The sequence below is a fragment of the Neodiprion pinetum genome, chromosome 2, assembly GCF_021155775.2.
Source record: "Neodiprion pinetum isolate iyNeoPine1 chromosome 2, iyNeoPine1.2, whole genome shotgun sequence".
Lineage (NCBI taxonomy): Eukaryota > Metazoa > Arthropoda > Insecta > Hymenoptera > Diprionidae > Neodiprion > Neodiprion pinetum.
In genome coordinates, this window is record NC_060233.1 from 6651339 (window position 1) to 6666969 (window position 15631).

At 34.4% G+C, this 15631-nt stretch overlaps 1 protein-coding gene across 8 annotated transcripts; it reads right to left on the minus strand.

Annotated features, from left to right (window-relative positions):
• Positions 1-114: 114 nt before the first annotated feature.
• Positions 115-15421, minus strand: LOC124211570 (inositol polyphosphate-4-phosphatase type I A). 8 transcript variants are annotated; one of them, XM_046610770.2, is made up of 19 exons: positions 15165-15251; positions 14898-14950; positions 13610-13792; positions 10537-10629; positions 8036-8191; positions 7576-7776; positions 7331-7485; positions 6981-7153; positions 6546-6681; positions 6084-6199; positions 5914-6000; positions 5697-5857; positions 5419-5602; positions 4058-5112; positions 3659-3924; positions 3239-3456; positions 2808-3130; positions 2439-2706; positions 116-2235 (listed from the first exon to the last, which is right to left on the minus strand). In XM_046610770.2, the coding sequence occupies exons 3-19, from the start codon at positions 13725-13727 to the stop codon at positions 2103-2105; spliced, it is 3843 nt and encodes a 1280-aa protein (XP_046466726.1). In that variant the 5' UTR covers positions 13728-13792; positions 14898-14950; positions 15165-15251; the 3' UTR covers positions 116-2102. The 8 variants fall into 8 exon arrangements, with proteins under 8 accessions (XP_046466727.1, XP_046466728.1, XP_046466723.2 ...); XM_046610771.2 differs by lacking the exon at positions 14898-14950 and having other exon boundaries at positions 115-2235; positions 15139-15302; XM_046610772.2 differs by lacking the exon at positions 14898-14950 and having other exon boundaries at positions 115-2235; positions 15165-15296.
• Positions 15422-15631: the final 210 nt, after the last annotated feature.

Sequence of the window (15631 nt, forward strand, 5' to 3'; positions counted from 1 at the left end):
GCCATTCACCTGAACCGCAATTGTCAAGCGAATCCTTGGTTACTGCGTTACTAGACTTTGTGCGTAGGGAACGTAATTACCAGGGCCCGGATTAATGTGTAAATACATATTTTTTATTTAACTTATTTTCATTCCTTATTTGGTTTTCTAGATAAAGTAAGATGTTTGGGGGCCAGAAAATGCGGTTTCTATTTGTATGGAAATAAACAATTAAGACCTAAGTAGTTGTCTCGCGAGAATAATTCGCTGTGGTAAATCTGAAAAGAGTTACATTTTCATGCCAAGACTCAAGAAACGCAGTCAAAATATTAGAGCTGGATCAACAGCTAGGTAAGTATCAAAAAATTTCCCTGTGTTTCGGCTGTAACTTTTGAGCGACTGTATTTCAAATCGACATGTCATTACGGCTTATCCAAAAATTAAGTCTAGTATTTCTTGGTGATTTTTGAAGCCAAATCCCAAGGATTTATCTTTCTGTTTTCTGCGATTTTAGAGCTAAAAACTTTTAGACTAATTAAACCCCAAGAAATTCAAGAAATGCATTCATTCTAACATGTAATTTCGAAGCACAACTTCTTCAAAGTCACTAGAAAATTGGCAAATGGTGATTTTAGTATAATTTTTTCGTTACTTAACAATACTAACGTTAAGTTCCTTCAAAAGAAAGATCTTAAATCTACAAGGACTTTGTAACGTGTTATCTACAACTGTCGTTATCGGTAAGTATATGACTAGTGAAGACGCTTGTTTGTACAGTCAGTAAGTCAGAATTGATTAATTACATACATCATAATTAAGGACTCTACAGATTCAAATGAATACATATTTTTAGCCATGAAAAGACTTTTTCGAGTTTTTGTTTTCTCCCCAGATTAAAGTATATCGGATATAAAGATCATACAATTATTTAACTATATTAATAATTTATTTGTAAACAATATTTTTTTACCGTCATATATCTATGAATAAAATATAATTTTAATACTTCATTTTAACATAATCTTGTAATACATAGAATTTTAATTTTTTATTTTTTTTGTTTTAATTGTGGTTTTTTTCGTATGTATGGAATTCGATGTTGGTTATGACAATGTGAGCATTAATAAATTAGTAGAAACTGAAACCCTTTTTTAATTAAGGTCAAGCTTTGTCAAAAGTGTGCGGTATATGACAATGCAGCTTGTTGTTAGTGAATTATAAAATACAATATTGAATTCCGTCGATCAGTAACTGGACTGTACAGATTATTGAGATTAACTAAAATAGTAACAACGGCCAACGCTTCTAATTTAACTCAATAGGGTAGTATTGAAGTACATCATCGTCAACTATTATTTATTACGAATCCACTTTGAGAATAATTTTTCTATTCCTTTTTCGACCAAGAAATAAAACTACCATCAGGATTTATTGAATAGGAAACTATAGATAATACCACAGAGTCGGTTGTCATACGCTTAATGTTTAAAACACCATGTGACATGCCCACAATGCGATTTTAGTATGTTGACAGTATAACTATATAAATGGAACGCATATCAAAATGCCTGGTATTTCCCGTGATCAACCGACAAGTACGTATACGTCGTATTTTCACTGTAAGGAATGAGTCTGCAGTTGAAATTGCTATTTGGTAATTTTTTGTATACATAGAAACAAAGAATTTTATGTACGGATAAGTTCTATACCATTGTCATTGCCTAGCAATCCATTTATCGTGCACTTTATCATAGTATGTACATTTTAGAACAGCAGCTAGAAATTATTCTATATGACTTAGTCTACTGAACGAATAAACAAGAATATAATGGTATTGATTAGATTGGAATTTTTGTATCACTCTCATACCATCGATGTATGAATATCCTCGTAAGGTTTGTGCCACTATCATTATACTCTGATACGCAATAATTTTCATAATTAAGTAGTTTAATAGTACTATATTTATATTGACACATGCATTCTGTTCATTGGTAACCTCGACGATAGAGGATGTTAAGACTGAACATTGTAATGTGTCACTTTCAGTAACGTGCACTCAGTTTTGGGGTATATTTTGTACAACTAGATACTGGAATATAATTTCAGGTAGATAGGGTGAATTACGTTTGTGCTGATCCATACGTACCGGTAGGTGGCCGGTACAATTTGGGAAGAGTTAATATCTGGAGACTATTAAATGCATATTTTCGTACACCTGTGTTCTTCCACGTATTTTCTCTGCGACATCCTTCGCTATAATGAAAATAATATTCCAATAAATTGGAAAAAAATAAGAATCACATCTTTTCATTGTGAATTTTCTTTTGCAAAGTATCATAATTGTCAATATAAAAATGTGTTTAAATTTACAGTAATATCAAAGGATTTTCATGGACAATAACACAAATCTATACAAATTTTGTAAATGATGAAAGAAAAAGCCATCAGTTTGTTACCTTCGCATACAATCCAGTGCTCTGTTAAATTCGTGCTCAGCAAGATGATATTCTGCGGCTAGTACATTGACTTGTTCAAGAGTTATTGACATACCGGTACGATCTTTGGCGCTTTTACAGCTGGTAAATCTTAACCCTCTCATACGCCGACAGATATGTGATGAGAGTTGAAGGACGTCAACATTTTTATTTACCTTGGTCTGTACACATGTTTTCAAATGATTAACCATATCTGCCAATGTTTGATTTAAAGGTGAACGGGTACCGACTGAAAATGTTAAACATTGCAAGTTTTTTTACTGGTACAAGCTTACCCATAGTTTGGTGGGATCAGCAATAACAAATTAATCCCTATTTTTTTTAACTTACTTCTGCTGGAAGAAGGTTCCGTAGGCAAGTTAAGTTTTTTGAATCTTAAGTAATATTCATTTAGTCTGTCAAAGTTGTCGATATTGCTCTTCTTTTGAGGTCTTGTCGTCCCAAGGCTCTCAGCCAACGTAGCCATCTCATTTATGCCAACGTTGAAAAATACTGGCGTTACATTAAATGAAATAGTTTGTCTCAAAGATGGCACAAGCGGAAGTAGAGAATAGATAGCATCTGGTACTGGAAGCATTACTGTCAATGCTGTTCGTGAGCCAACTACCCGTGGCAATGGCAACTGAGCAGCACACATAGATTTTCCCTCTATTCTGTAGTGACAAATAAATGATGCCATGTACGTTTCAGGAATTATTCAATCTGTATTTGACGCTGCTGACCAGAATATCCGATCAGTTTTAAATATTTTATACATATACCTATCATGAACACCACATCTAGACAACGTAAAGGCGACAGTATGCAAATCTTCGACCGCAACAGTCATGTCACCCCACATATCAATTTCATCTCCATAGTAGCTGAGAAGAGCTTCAAATGATATGATTGGTCCAAGAGTTGTAAGAATCAAGAGAAACATAGGATCAGGCCGCTGGCACCATAGCTTGGCCATTAAACCGGTTACCAATGCTGTCAACTGAAAAGTGAAATGGCATTGAGCTTAATCAATAGAGTAAAACGTATATAAAATAGGAGCATGTTTTCCACTCAATTATCCAAAACAGGATGCTCAAAACATGATACAGCGATAACTTTTCAATAATTCTGGTCATTTTTTTTCAGACTTTATAAAGTAATCTAGCACTAGCGAACCTCTACAGTTTACAAAAGACGTTTACCGCTTGACTGAAGCACACATCCCTCCTGTATCGAACATTACAAGCTCTTTGGGCAGCCTTAGCATCTTCCTGAACTCGAAATACCGAATGTGTAAGCCTAGCAGTCTTCAGAAGTCCATCCATGGCTTGTCGTAATTTCTTCATACTGGGCCTAAGCTCGCTGGTCCAATCAACTATTGATGCGAAGTCCAGACCCTCGGTAAACTTATTTCTTTGGCCTGAATTGCTTTTAATGACTTTTGTCATTGTGTCTACTGCTTGACAGACTTTATTAGAAGATGCATTACAATAAATATCAGTCAACCCTGACGCATTACGAGCTCAAATAACAGATATAATGAACAATTATTGTCTGTCAGTCCCATGTTACTACGTCATAAATTATCCTAAGTATCTTACCTTCTTTAGCCTTAGTAAGAGCCGGTGCCGATTTTTCCAGAGACGAATTCGTGTCTTGTTTCGACACATTGGTATTATCTAATAGTTTGCTCGACTCGTCATTTTTTGTGCCATTTTTTGGTTGAATGGTGACCACAGCAGGAGAATGACAATTATTCGGAGCATACCCCTTCAGACTTTGGGACCTGCCTAAACCATTTTTACTACGTAAACGAACAGCAGGACTGCTGCATCTACCACAGAGGAATTTAACTTTAGAAACTAAACACATGACGCTGGCTTCAATATTGAGTTGCGTAAGATCCCATGGTTCAGGCTCGTCAGTAGGCTTGTAATAATTTGCTGATGGAGAGTTGCACATTTTTTGTGTATCTAAAAAACGTTTGCTCAAATCCAAATCTCCTTTGAACCCGCCTCTGTCATCCTCTTCATTGCTATTATCAGCACTATTCCCGTTTTGATTAGATTCCGCATCGTTTGATTGATCTTCAACGTCTGGAAATATTACAAAGTTCTCTGCTGATACGACCTGCCCGTTTTCATTCATTTCCTTATAAGAGGAAAGATTACTGTATTTCATTTTTGAACTTTCTTTCGTCCAAATATCCTTTACACACTCAGGTGTATCAGGTGTTACAAACTCGTCAAAATCGGGACTTTTCAGATCAAAATTAAGCTGTTGGGTAATCCGTTTGAACGGAGAAAGAGACTGGTGAGTTCTTAAATCCAGCGTCAATGTATCATCGTTATTTATGGGTTCTTGAACAGTTGCAGCAACCTTGTACTCTTCTAGAAACGTTAACGCTTCTTCAACCAATCCAGGATCCCACAAGCTAAGTAATATCCTAGTTTTTGATATCATATCTTCACAAATGGGTAACATGCCACTAGTTTGCTTCTCCTTAGCAAGTTTCATGAGAGAACGCATTGCCTCAACTACATCACGACGCAATTGTTTTATGGCTTGAATTGCATCGTGCGCCATAGTTATTTTAGATGGCCCTTGATATAACTGATTGCAGCGTGTCGGTGATTCTTTGAGATCTTGTACCAATCTACAGTTAGTTATCAGCAATTATTAAGAGCACAATGCAAACAGTGCATACTCGACAAAACAAAGTGACCATAAAAGCTGGAAACTTGAGTATCAAATAACGTTGGAGAATTTTCGGATAAGAATTCAATTTCAATTTAAAGGATTCGACTAACCCTAAGAAAACTCTTTTCATCAATTTTCTGGTTCGGCTACATTTTTCTTATCTGCCTCTTTATGACAAAAAACGATGGTTGAAGAGCAAATCAAGGAATTTTCAATTCCAGTTCAAATGGCCACACATAGTACGATTATCTTAATACTTCACCTAATAAGTCCACCATTTTTACTCTTGTGAGCATGTGCTGTAAAGGCTCCTACACTGATGAAATCATAGAAACCACATTTATTTAGTGTGTCGTTATGGACCCACATCCTTTGCAAATGAAGGTTCAAGGGAGCAAATTCTAGGGTCCTATCATTCTTTCGCGTCGACTGTTTGAAATGAATCCCTACGATGTAATCATAATTTACAGGTTTTGGTCAGTGAAGAAACTTTTATCTTTTGATTGAAGAATATCACAGCGTGAATAATTAACCACATACCCTTAAAAGCGGTCAAATTTTGTTTAGCTTGCGAATAGAGATGTAAAAGATGCAGATGTCGATCGAGAAGCTCTATCTGCTTTGTGTGCCAGGGCTCGCGGAGTTCACCCATTCCTGCTACCTCTTGCAAAAGCTCTTTTTCTTCTTGTATCCAAATTTCACTAAGATGGTATTTAAATTTGTACCACTTTCAAATTGACTTGTTTAGCATACTTACAGTAGCTGCTGCGGAAATTGAAAACACAATTTGCTCTCTGCCATTATCTCATGAACACATATGTCACCTCCTAGACCAGAATGGAACCTGTATAGTAACAAACATTAGTAAATTTTACATGGCTTGACGACTTCATAACTTCATATACAATGGAGGCAGCAAATACTGACCTGTATGTTTGGACATGGGGATTCGCAAATAACAATTTAAGTTGACCTTGATGTGGAAGCTTCATTTTCGTTCCTAATCTTGGAGGCAAAGACTGTGACCTTCTATGAGAAAATATCTACGAATGGGAATGAAAGTTTTTAAAATGCATGAAGCGGTTTATCTTAAATATTTTCAGAGAATCAACAGAGGGAGGCCTTTGTGACTTTTAACATTGAAATTTATAATTGTCATACATGATCCAGTCGAGCCATTAATTTTGCTTAGATTACGTACTTCAAAATTAAATCTTAGACAACTTCGTATGCATTGAAATGTTTTTCCGTTACTATTTGTTGCTGAACTGGAAGTGAACCTTTTTTCAGATTCACTACGATTATCATTGATATTTCACTTAGTGCGTTTTGAAAATCAGTGTTTGCATATTTCGATATTGATAATTCAGTCACAAATATCACTGTTACCTGATTATTAGCCGGTATGTTTCTACAAGGAGTACTTTCTGTGCTATTGCCTTTGTCTTCTGCCTCCAAGTTCCACACATTAATGGTTAAAAAACCTACTGTTGTGGCTTTGGCAGACTTCAATGGTATTCTTAGTCTGTCGACAGAAAAAAAATCATGTAGAGTTGAACTAATTGAAACCTTGAGAACTGTATGAATAAATACGATATGAATAACAGAGTAGCTTTCGCTATTATTTTTGCAAAATTTATCAATATTTTTGTGAATTGTTCGTAATGTTCTCGTTAAGATACAAATACCTCATGTTTCCTTTGACAGTGCCAGAAAATATTAGCATTTTATTCGATATAAAAATATGCCTACATCATTTTAACGTCAAATGAGTATTCAAACTGAACAAATAAAGAATTAAAGGTAAATAATTGAGTGACTTGCCGTGGTGTATCTTGTATGGCATTGAATATAACCACTGCAGATCCTATTGGCGTAGCAGTCTGACTAACTCTCTCCCTAACGTCATATGCAGTAATCCTTACTTTCGTCTCCGAAGTTAAACCATCGCTTGTACGAAAGCTTACAGTTGTCAGAAATCCAGGATTGCTGCTCCTCTGTAAACACAGAACCGTATCCAATATAGACTAGCCATTACTGAATAATTGGGCAAAAGATGAGCAAATAATTTCTGGTGGTGAATGATACGAAGCCCATTTATAAAGAAGAAGGGTTTAATTACAATCAAGATATAAAGGGTAGAGTGTTGTTGATTCAAGTATCTCCATGTTTACCTCGACTACTTCAGTTCTGGCGTATTTAATCCATGTATTTGATCGATGAGCAAGAATATCAATTTCTAATACAGGATTTGGGGGACGGCCATGGCCATCACATAACAGATTGTCACATGCAAGTGATACTTCACAGATTGGTATTTCAGCTGGATCTGTTGTAAGTATAAATACGATTAATTATATGGCATAGACACTTATGGAAAACGGGTTGAATTTATGATTTTTTAAAACTATTAACTCACCTGTGGTAATTCCCTGTTGAAGACGCATCATTTGAATGTCGGTCCCATGTTTATGACCGCTACAAGCGTCTATCCGTTGTCGTAGTGCCAGTAACTGACTACGCATGCATTCATAACTAGCCAACTGGAGTGCCTGCAGCCAGCTATCTCTGTCTTCTGAAGAATTTGCACCCAGCTGTTGGAATAAGCCACCATCGAAAACTAGACATAAACAGAGTACAAGACATGAAAAAAATTTTGCTGCATCTAAAAATACTTAACAGACGAATTATTCTTTTCATAGAAGTTTTACTAATTGTAAAAAACTGCTAGTAAAAGTATGCAAGCAAAAAAAGTATCGAGAAGGTCACGTTTTTACATGACTAAATATATCTGATATAGTTGGACTTAACATGAATGATTACTCTTTATCCGACAATGATACTCTGGAGTTGGACAAACACCACCAGCCATAACTTACCTATGCTGAATCCATAGGGAATTTGATGTGTTGGTGGATCGACACGGACATTGCATTGTTCGAGTATAATAACTCCAAGAGGCTCTGACCATTGTTCTCTTGATTTAAAATAAAACAACAAATTTCCTCGCAACCTGCACCACCGCTCTAGACTTGCTGTTGAAAAAAAGTATAAAACAGAATGAATTATTACATTAGTTATTTCTTCATTATGTTGAAAACGTTTTGCATTGTTTTTTTTCTCTGTGATAAGTACCAATACTTTGCCAATAATTATCATGTGCAGTTCAACATTCGTGTGAATCATTTTTTGTTTTGGTATCCCTTAAAAAAAATGACTACTGTACCCCGGATGTGTAATACTAAACTATTGACTTGGTAAAGAACTGGTCTGCAATAGTGTGAGTATTAGCAAGTTACAATAAAACTATGTTGGCGTTGACTCCAATATATGAAAAACTCCTTGGCACGCTGACTTGTCGACCAACAGAGTATCGAGTAAGGCGTCTTACCACCCACTAGCATATCCGCGCAGAAGGTTACTGTGTATTTCAAAGAAGCCTTACTATGAACAGTGCTTGAACTATACTGGCAAGATTACCCTTTAACAATTTAAACTATCAGGGCTCTACTGTGGTGACAAAGTATTGGAATTCACTAGTGGAGTGGTGAAGGCCATCGGAGTAGTAAGTCGCTACTGTTGATTTCAACAATATACATTATTAGAATTCATTATTACACATTCTAATAACGCAAATTCTACACATTAAAGAAATGTATAAATAGAGTAGATAATCAGTAGGCTTCATTTCGTATATGTTTTCCATTTTGTCAAAGTATTACTCCACTAGTGCATACTCCGATAGTGCAGCATTCCATTAATGAAGTACCCCAATAGTGGCAGAAATACTCTCAAAGTTAAATGCTGGTACCCCATTACGCCAACAGTACAGTAGTTATTTTTCATCTGGAATGTTCGTGAATTATATTTTTTTTCTCGATAGCCATAAAAACTGAAATACCATCATTATCCAGGTTTTTCAAAATCTGGTTTCAAATATGTTAAAGAATTGAAAGCAAATCTAACAGCGTAATATAAAATTAGGACATCTTACGCTTTTTAAAGGATTAATTATAAGTACTCCGAAGATGTCGGTCCACTGCTTATTGCATATTGTGCCGTGCTTTCAAGATTTATGGCCACCCTATTTGGTATGTGGTATGTTACAAATAACAGTATAGCCAAATTATACATTAATGGTACCCAGAAGTCATTTTGATAAAGTTACGAAACTTGCAGTTCTTAATTCAAATTATGAAATATACATTGACTACGGCCAAGTTTTAGATATTTTACTGTAGTTTAAGTTTTGAATTTCTCATTCTACTACGAAGAATATGGAATCGTTACTTGTATTCAGCAGTAAGAGGATTACAAATGAATAACAAGTTGCACAGTTTTCGAGTACATTGATTTTTTTCAATCTACATGCGCTACGTCGCTAATTTCAGCATGCATAATTTACAAACCAGGCAGCTCAAGTACAAAGCTCACATACATGCAGATGATAAAATATGCTAGCGCGTACAAAGATTAGCGAATTATTTGAATTGCTTTCATTATGTGATATTTAATTAATCAGTTACAGTATGATTCAAGCTCCCTTGATCAAATCAACGGAATATCCTTTCCACAATATCTTATTCTCCAATATGTGAGTATAATGCAATTAAGCATCATGAGACGAGAACTTCTGTCAACAAAAATTTCGAAATATTTTCACCACACAAAATTATGAAGAACTAAAATTTCGTCTTATTTCATTAAAAGTATGAAAGTTGAAGTGATACAAAACGCACAATTTGTGAAAATGAAAATAAAGCTGTAATATTATTCAGTGGAATGTAATGTGCATAAGTAATAACGAAAGTTCATTTCACATTCATATATTAAAAAATGATACCTAAAGTCCTGATGACTGGAAATAGTTGTTGAAATATCATTTCATTTAAAATTTTGTTGCATAAATCTGTTTATGAAATTTTAAATGATTATATTTTTCCACCATTAAATGCTGTAGTCAAAATTTTGGTCTGCGACGAACTTGAGTTTACATGTTCTTGATATTTCTTCGATGCAAAAAAAAATTGAAATTATGGTTTTTATTAATTGGTTTACACGGGATAAAATTTTAAACATTTATTTTAATAATTCTGGCAACTTGATATTAAAATACTTTAGTACGGAAACAGTATTTTTTTCCAACAATATATTTAAACTTCCATTCTTCAAGTTAACGAGTTGTTATTTTCAATTTCAGGTGAATTGAAATTTAGCTTCAACTACAAAGTTTGTAATGTGAAATGAACTATCAAGGATAATGTATTATTATCGAAATATTGGAACGTGTTAAATATGAGATCAGTGGAGAGTTGTGTTAATCGCAGGAAGTTGGATTAGGAATTTGAAAGGTCTAAGTGTAAAATCCACTCGATGGTACCTTTACTCGTGCTGGCTGTTACACAACTGAGGTCTCGTAGAGTCTTATGTGTTTTTCCTTTTTGTCTTTTGCTCTCAAGTTTTTTACCTGTACCTGGAAATTGTATGGAGGTACAGGTAATGATTAACCATGCACCTCTTTTTAAAAGAAAGAATAGAGTAAACATGTCCTTGGGTAACTAGATTGAATGTTCATTAATTTTTTTTTAGAGTTAGTACAATGAGTTATATTTCAATTGATTATAAGTTGAAAGAAAAGGAAAAAATAACATGAAATATGAAACTTACAATGATATCTAGTCTATTAATTATCCTGTAATTAATTCTACGTATAATGTATTCACTTTCTGGGGTAAACTAATGCATGTCGCCTCTTACAGCAGAAGAATTTTCATAAAATATTCGATTTTTCAATGACCTGCCAGATCTAGGTCTCATACGTGCAATTTCAAACAGCGATTATTTTTCACATTGTCTCATTCGCCCGAAACATTTGGTGGTTGTTTGGTGAAATAAGTCAAAATGTGCACACGATGTCAGCGCTGTTTGGATCATCTATTCTTTTTACACCTTAGTTGCATACTCACACAAACTCAAAAATCAAATCACTTGAGATTTAGGGACCCAAGTTCCTTAGCTAAGCCACAGGCGATATCGACAAGCACATACATAAGGGATTCTACGTGGACTAAGATTAAATTTTCTTCAATTTAAAAATTGATAATAAAAGAAGACTTTTTTGCAGGTACAATTTTGGGTGTGACTTATATCTTTTTAGATCACAGATATTAAAAAGAAATTTGGCTTCGGTAAGGGTGGATTGAATTTTTATTTATTTTTTTTTAAATTACCGAATATATTCTCAAGCAATAGTAAAATCTGGAGAATTATCAGAAATGTCAACAGGTCTTGAAAAACTGTGGCTAAGCTCACGGAGAATGCACACGCGCATATTGATGATTGACTTGTGTGAGTTATGCATTTCAATACACAAGTAGGAAATGGTGTAAATGTTCTATTTTTATTTATTTCAAACATACTTCCAGTAAATCACTTTTATTGCACATATTTAATGGAAACGTGTCGACGTTATCTATTTAAAAAATTCTCTTAGGACTTGTTTCGGAATAATCTAAAATAGGAATCAATGTGCAATTCAATAATTTCATTATGGTGAATATTTTTTCTGTAATTCTTTACAAACTTTGATGTAAAATTGCAGAGAATTTTTCGGAGTCGTAGATTACCAATAAAAAATTTTTTCGGTTCTTTCATCAAATTTTTTTAATGACGATCTTTACATTTTTGTACACCTTGATTTATTTCTAGATTTTATTTTTTCTCCAACATTTCTAACTTGCTCGATTTTTTTTTTTTCTCGCTACCCTCTCATTTTTTGAGACGCGGATTTATTATGCTTTTACGAAAAAAGTTTGCAAAAATTTTCTATCATTCTTGTAACAATGTTTAAATTATTTTTTCAGAACTTGACTATTTTTTTTTTTAATACTGGAGAAAACGAATTCAAACATGAAATTATACACTAAAGTCTTGTACAGTTACAATGAAGACAGATAATAAAGTGGAAGACGCTTATATTGATCAAATACAAGTCCTTGAAAGTCATTGTGGAGTTGCAAAACAGTGATTTTTTTTATACATCATAACGTTAATATTATACTAATTTCAACCTGGTCTATCTACATAATTTGAGGGCGAAACTTCAACTGTTGGATCACTCAGCACTACGAATACAGGTTTACACTCAAAGGATTTGAAATACGTGTTCAAATTGAAACTCCAATTTGTTTAAAAACTTTTAAATAACTAGGGTAACCTTTTCTCATTATTATTGATCTATGTGCTGTTGTAACTATCAGAACTCCTAAGATTTATCTGCAGGCTTTTCTTTACAAAGTACACATTCCTTCTGAACTTTGCTTAATGTTCATGCAAGCTTCAACATAGTATTAATATATTTTTCATTCAAACTATTTTGACGCTGTATGATAAAATTTCATTATGTAAAGTCTAATCATTCGGAAATAGCTTTTCAAACACATGTTACGGGTAGTACATAGATCTATAGCAAAAATTATTTATTTGATGCAACTACATCTTTCAATACTTGACCTTTTACTCTTGGTCCAGTTTCATAAATTTATTTAAATCAATGAATTTTTAATAGACTCCATTAAGCATAGTTCACCACCAAGAAACGTGATCAGCAGATCACGCACGCATATAATCTGAGAAAAGTTTTACAGAATAACAATTCCCTGCAATTTTTATTTAACGAATCACGATTCACAAAATGATGTCTTGCAGAGATAGGCAGAAAAATTTACAAGGAAAATTCTTGACACGGCATCTTGCAATGCTCCTTAAGAATATGATGCTCATGAACGATGGCACTCGATTGATACAATTGTTTAAAAATTGTGATTGTCACTGCATTTGTAACGATATTTATAAAGTTAACTGTAATGTATACATGAGACAGTCCAAACGATCGTGTACAAGGTTCTGTCGCAACACTCACTGAATATGTTGCCGAATTCTTGATTTGCCGAGCCATACAAAATAACCATCCGGTGAAAAAAATCAGCAACCCATACCACGAGGAGGGTCAATGACGAACCTTGTCTATTTTCGCTTGAACTGTCCCGTATGCATGTTTATAGATTGAATTACAAGTCCTTCTAGATTTAAACGAGAAACATATCATTAGTACCGAAGGAAGTAACTTTTACATCAGCCTAAATTTGAAAAAATATGAAGGACACGTCTTCAGCATGCCTGCGAAATTAAATAGTTAAATGTCAATGTAAGGTAACTAAGTAATTATTTCTATCGGCATACTCATGTCCTTGAATCGAACAACAAATGAAACATTAATTATTAAATTTTATTTTCAAAATTTCAAACATTTACAGTACAGTTAGAACGTCCATGCATAAGTATCTATTAGCCTAATAAATGATGTAGAAAAAAAACAAAAAAAAAGAGAGAAAACATTAATTCGCATAGCATCTGTTTTTTAAATATATCCGATCAGCTATACAACAACTCACTCTCTGTTCTTCGAAAGAAACCTTCTTGCCGTTCCCGTATGTATAAAATTCCTTCCTTATCAAATTTTTGCGACGGCTGTGTTGCCAATGTCATCAATTCCTGTTTATTAAAACGCATGTTTCTTTGTCCTGTATTACAACATTCTCATCGATCTTCACCAGCAACGTGTGATCTCAAGTTCACTGGAATGAAAATATTTCTATAAAATAATTTGATGTGAGATAATTCGTTATTTGCAATTTGTACACTCTGTCTCAGGTATCCAACGCTCTGGCCATTCCCATGCCACCATATTCCGAAGAATCGTACACACGTCAATTGATGCGATTGACGTGATAAACATTTTCGTAATACGAATATTCGTCATCTACCATTCATCTGGCATGCGTTACTTTGAAATGTATCACTCACAGATCATAACAAACATAATCTAGACCATCCCATTTCCCATTCAGCAAAGTTCACCCCTTATTACTCACAGTATGTCTGAAAGTGGGAAAGCCTCATTTGCCTACATATTTATTATTATTAATGGTATATATTTTCACATTTCTTCCAAACTACACAGAGATACTTCAAACACCAGAGAACAGGTACAGCAAAATCTGTTTTAAAAATTTAGATAAATGTCTCGGAACAGATTACTCGGGTGCAAAATGACGTTCTTTATCGCTATACAAGCAGAAAATGACTGAGAACTGTTATCGATACCTCACCTTGATGCGTATACACAAATGTCAATCTTAAGATACAAACAATCATTAATGCATGAGAATCTCCACAGGTATTGATCCACAGGTAAAATAAGTTTTGGAAATGATCACCCAATAAGTCTGTCTTTTCAGTGCAATTAATCCCAAAATCATCATGGTGTCAACAAAACCACGATGTTTATGAAATTATATTGTGAATTATGATCATTGCGCAATGAGGTTGATAACTTGTTTTATTGAATTTTAAATAAGAGAGGATCACTGATATCAGCAGAATGAATTCGGGCAATGCAAGACACATGGAAGATCTTATCTTAAATCCGCGATAAATAAGCAATAATATAATACACGAGTCAAATACCTTTACTCATCTTATGCTTATACCTATGTAATCAGTAAGCACTGTTATTCCGTTGTACAGTTTTATCAGATTAACAAATGAAGAATATTGCATGAAAGATGCTCTAAAGTTGTAAGAAGTCATCAGAATTTCATCCTGATACGTGAAACTCCTTATTCGACTTATTTAATTGATAAAAATATTAAAATAATGTACAAAAGTGTAATCACGTACTTGGGTTCAAGTGATGTATATGAGATTCTTCGAGAGGCAGACTCTTGCAGACACTTCATTTATTTAAGCAGAAGAAGAAGAAGGATTAAAATATGTACGATTCATTATTTGACAACTATGTCATAGTTTCATCACAACTTCTCGAAACGGGTAATATTTGTATGAGGAATATTGAAAACGAATCGTAAAGTTACTTGAGCTCGCGGATTCGTGTCGAGTTTTTTTTATTTCCTATACCTACGCAAAGTCAATAACACAGCTGATTACCGGTTTATTTCATTATCCGGAGCTAAGATTTTTTTTTCTTCAAACCAAGAAAATTCACTTCTGGCGACTGATCTCAGGGATAAGCGAATAAACAGTGTCAAAAGTTCTACTCGTGGTCCACTCCTAGCCGCCCTAACATTGCGGATGACGTTCGTAGACTCATAGTTCATACATACGTCCGTATGTATGTCACCACACAGCCACACATCTTTCCACTTCACCATGAATACATACGAAGGTAGAACTCGCATTGAATCTTCCAAACAGTGAGATCTCATTCGTCAGTCGGCGACGTTGCCACATAGCAGTGCTTGTGTGAACGAGTCACGTGATTTTTTCGCTTGCGCATTGGGGTGCGTTCCGAAATTAGCCGGCACCGCTAAAAACTCCCTAGGACAGTTTGAAGAGGTAAATATGCTTTGCATTACGCGATGTTAAATATGGCACCTCGAAGAGTAGTTCCAAAA

Bases quoted from the DNA above. Each gene is read 5' to 3' on its own strand.
- LOC124211570 (XM_046610766.2), bottom strand. From the start codon at position 15,415: ATGCGAGTTCTACCTTCGTATGTATTCATGGTGAAGTGGAAAGATGTG. The intron at 5,603-5,696 runs GTATGTGGTTAA...ATTACATCGTAG, and splicing joins AAATTTGACCGCTTTTAAGG to GGATTCATTTCAAACAGTCG. The intron at 5,113-5,418 runs GTGAAGTATTAA...AACTAACTGTAG, and splicing joins AAAAATGGTGGACTTATTAG to ATTGGTACAAGATCTCAAAG.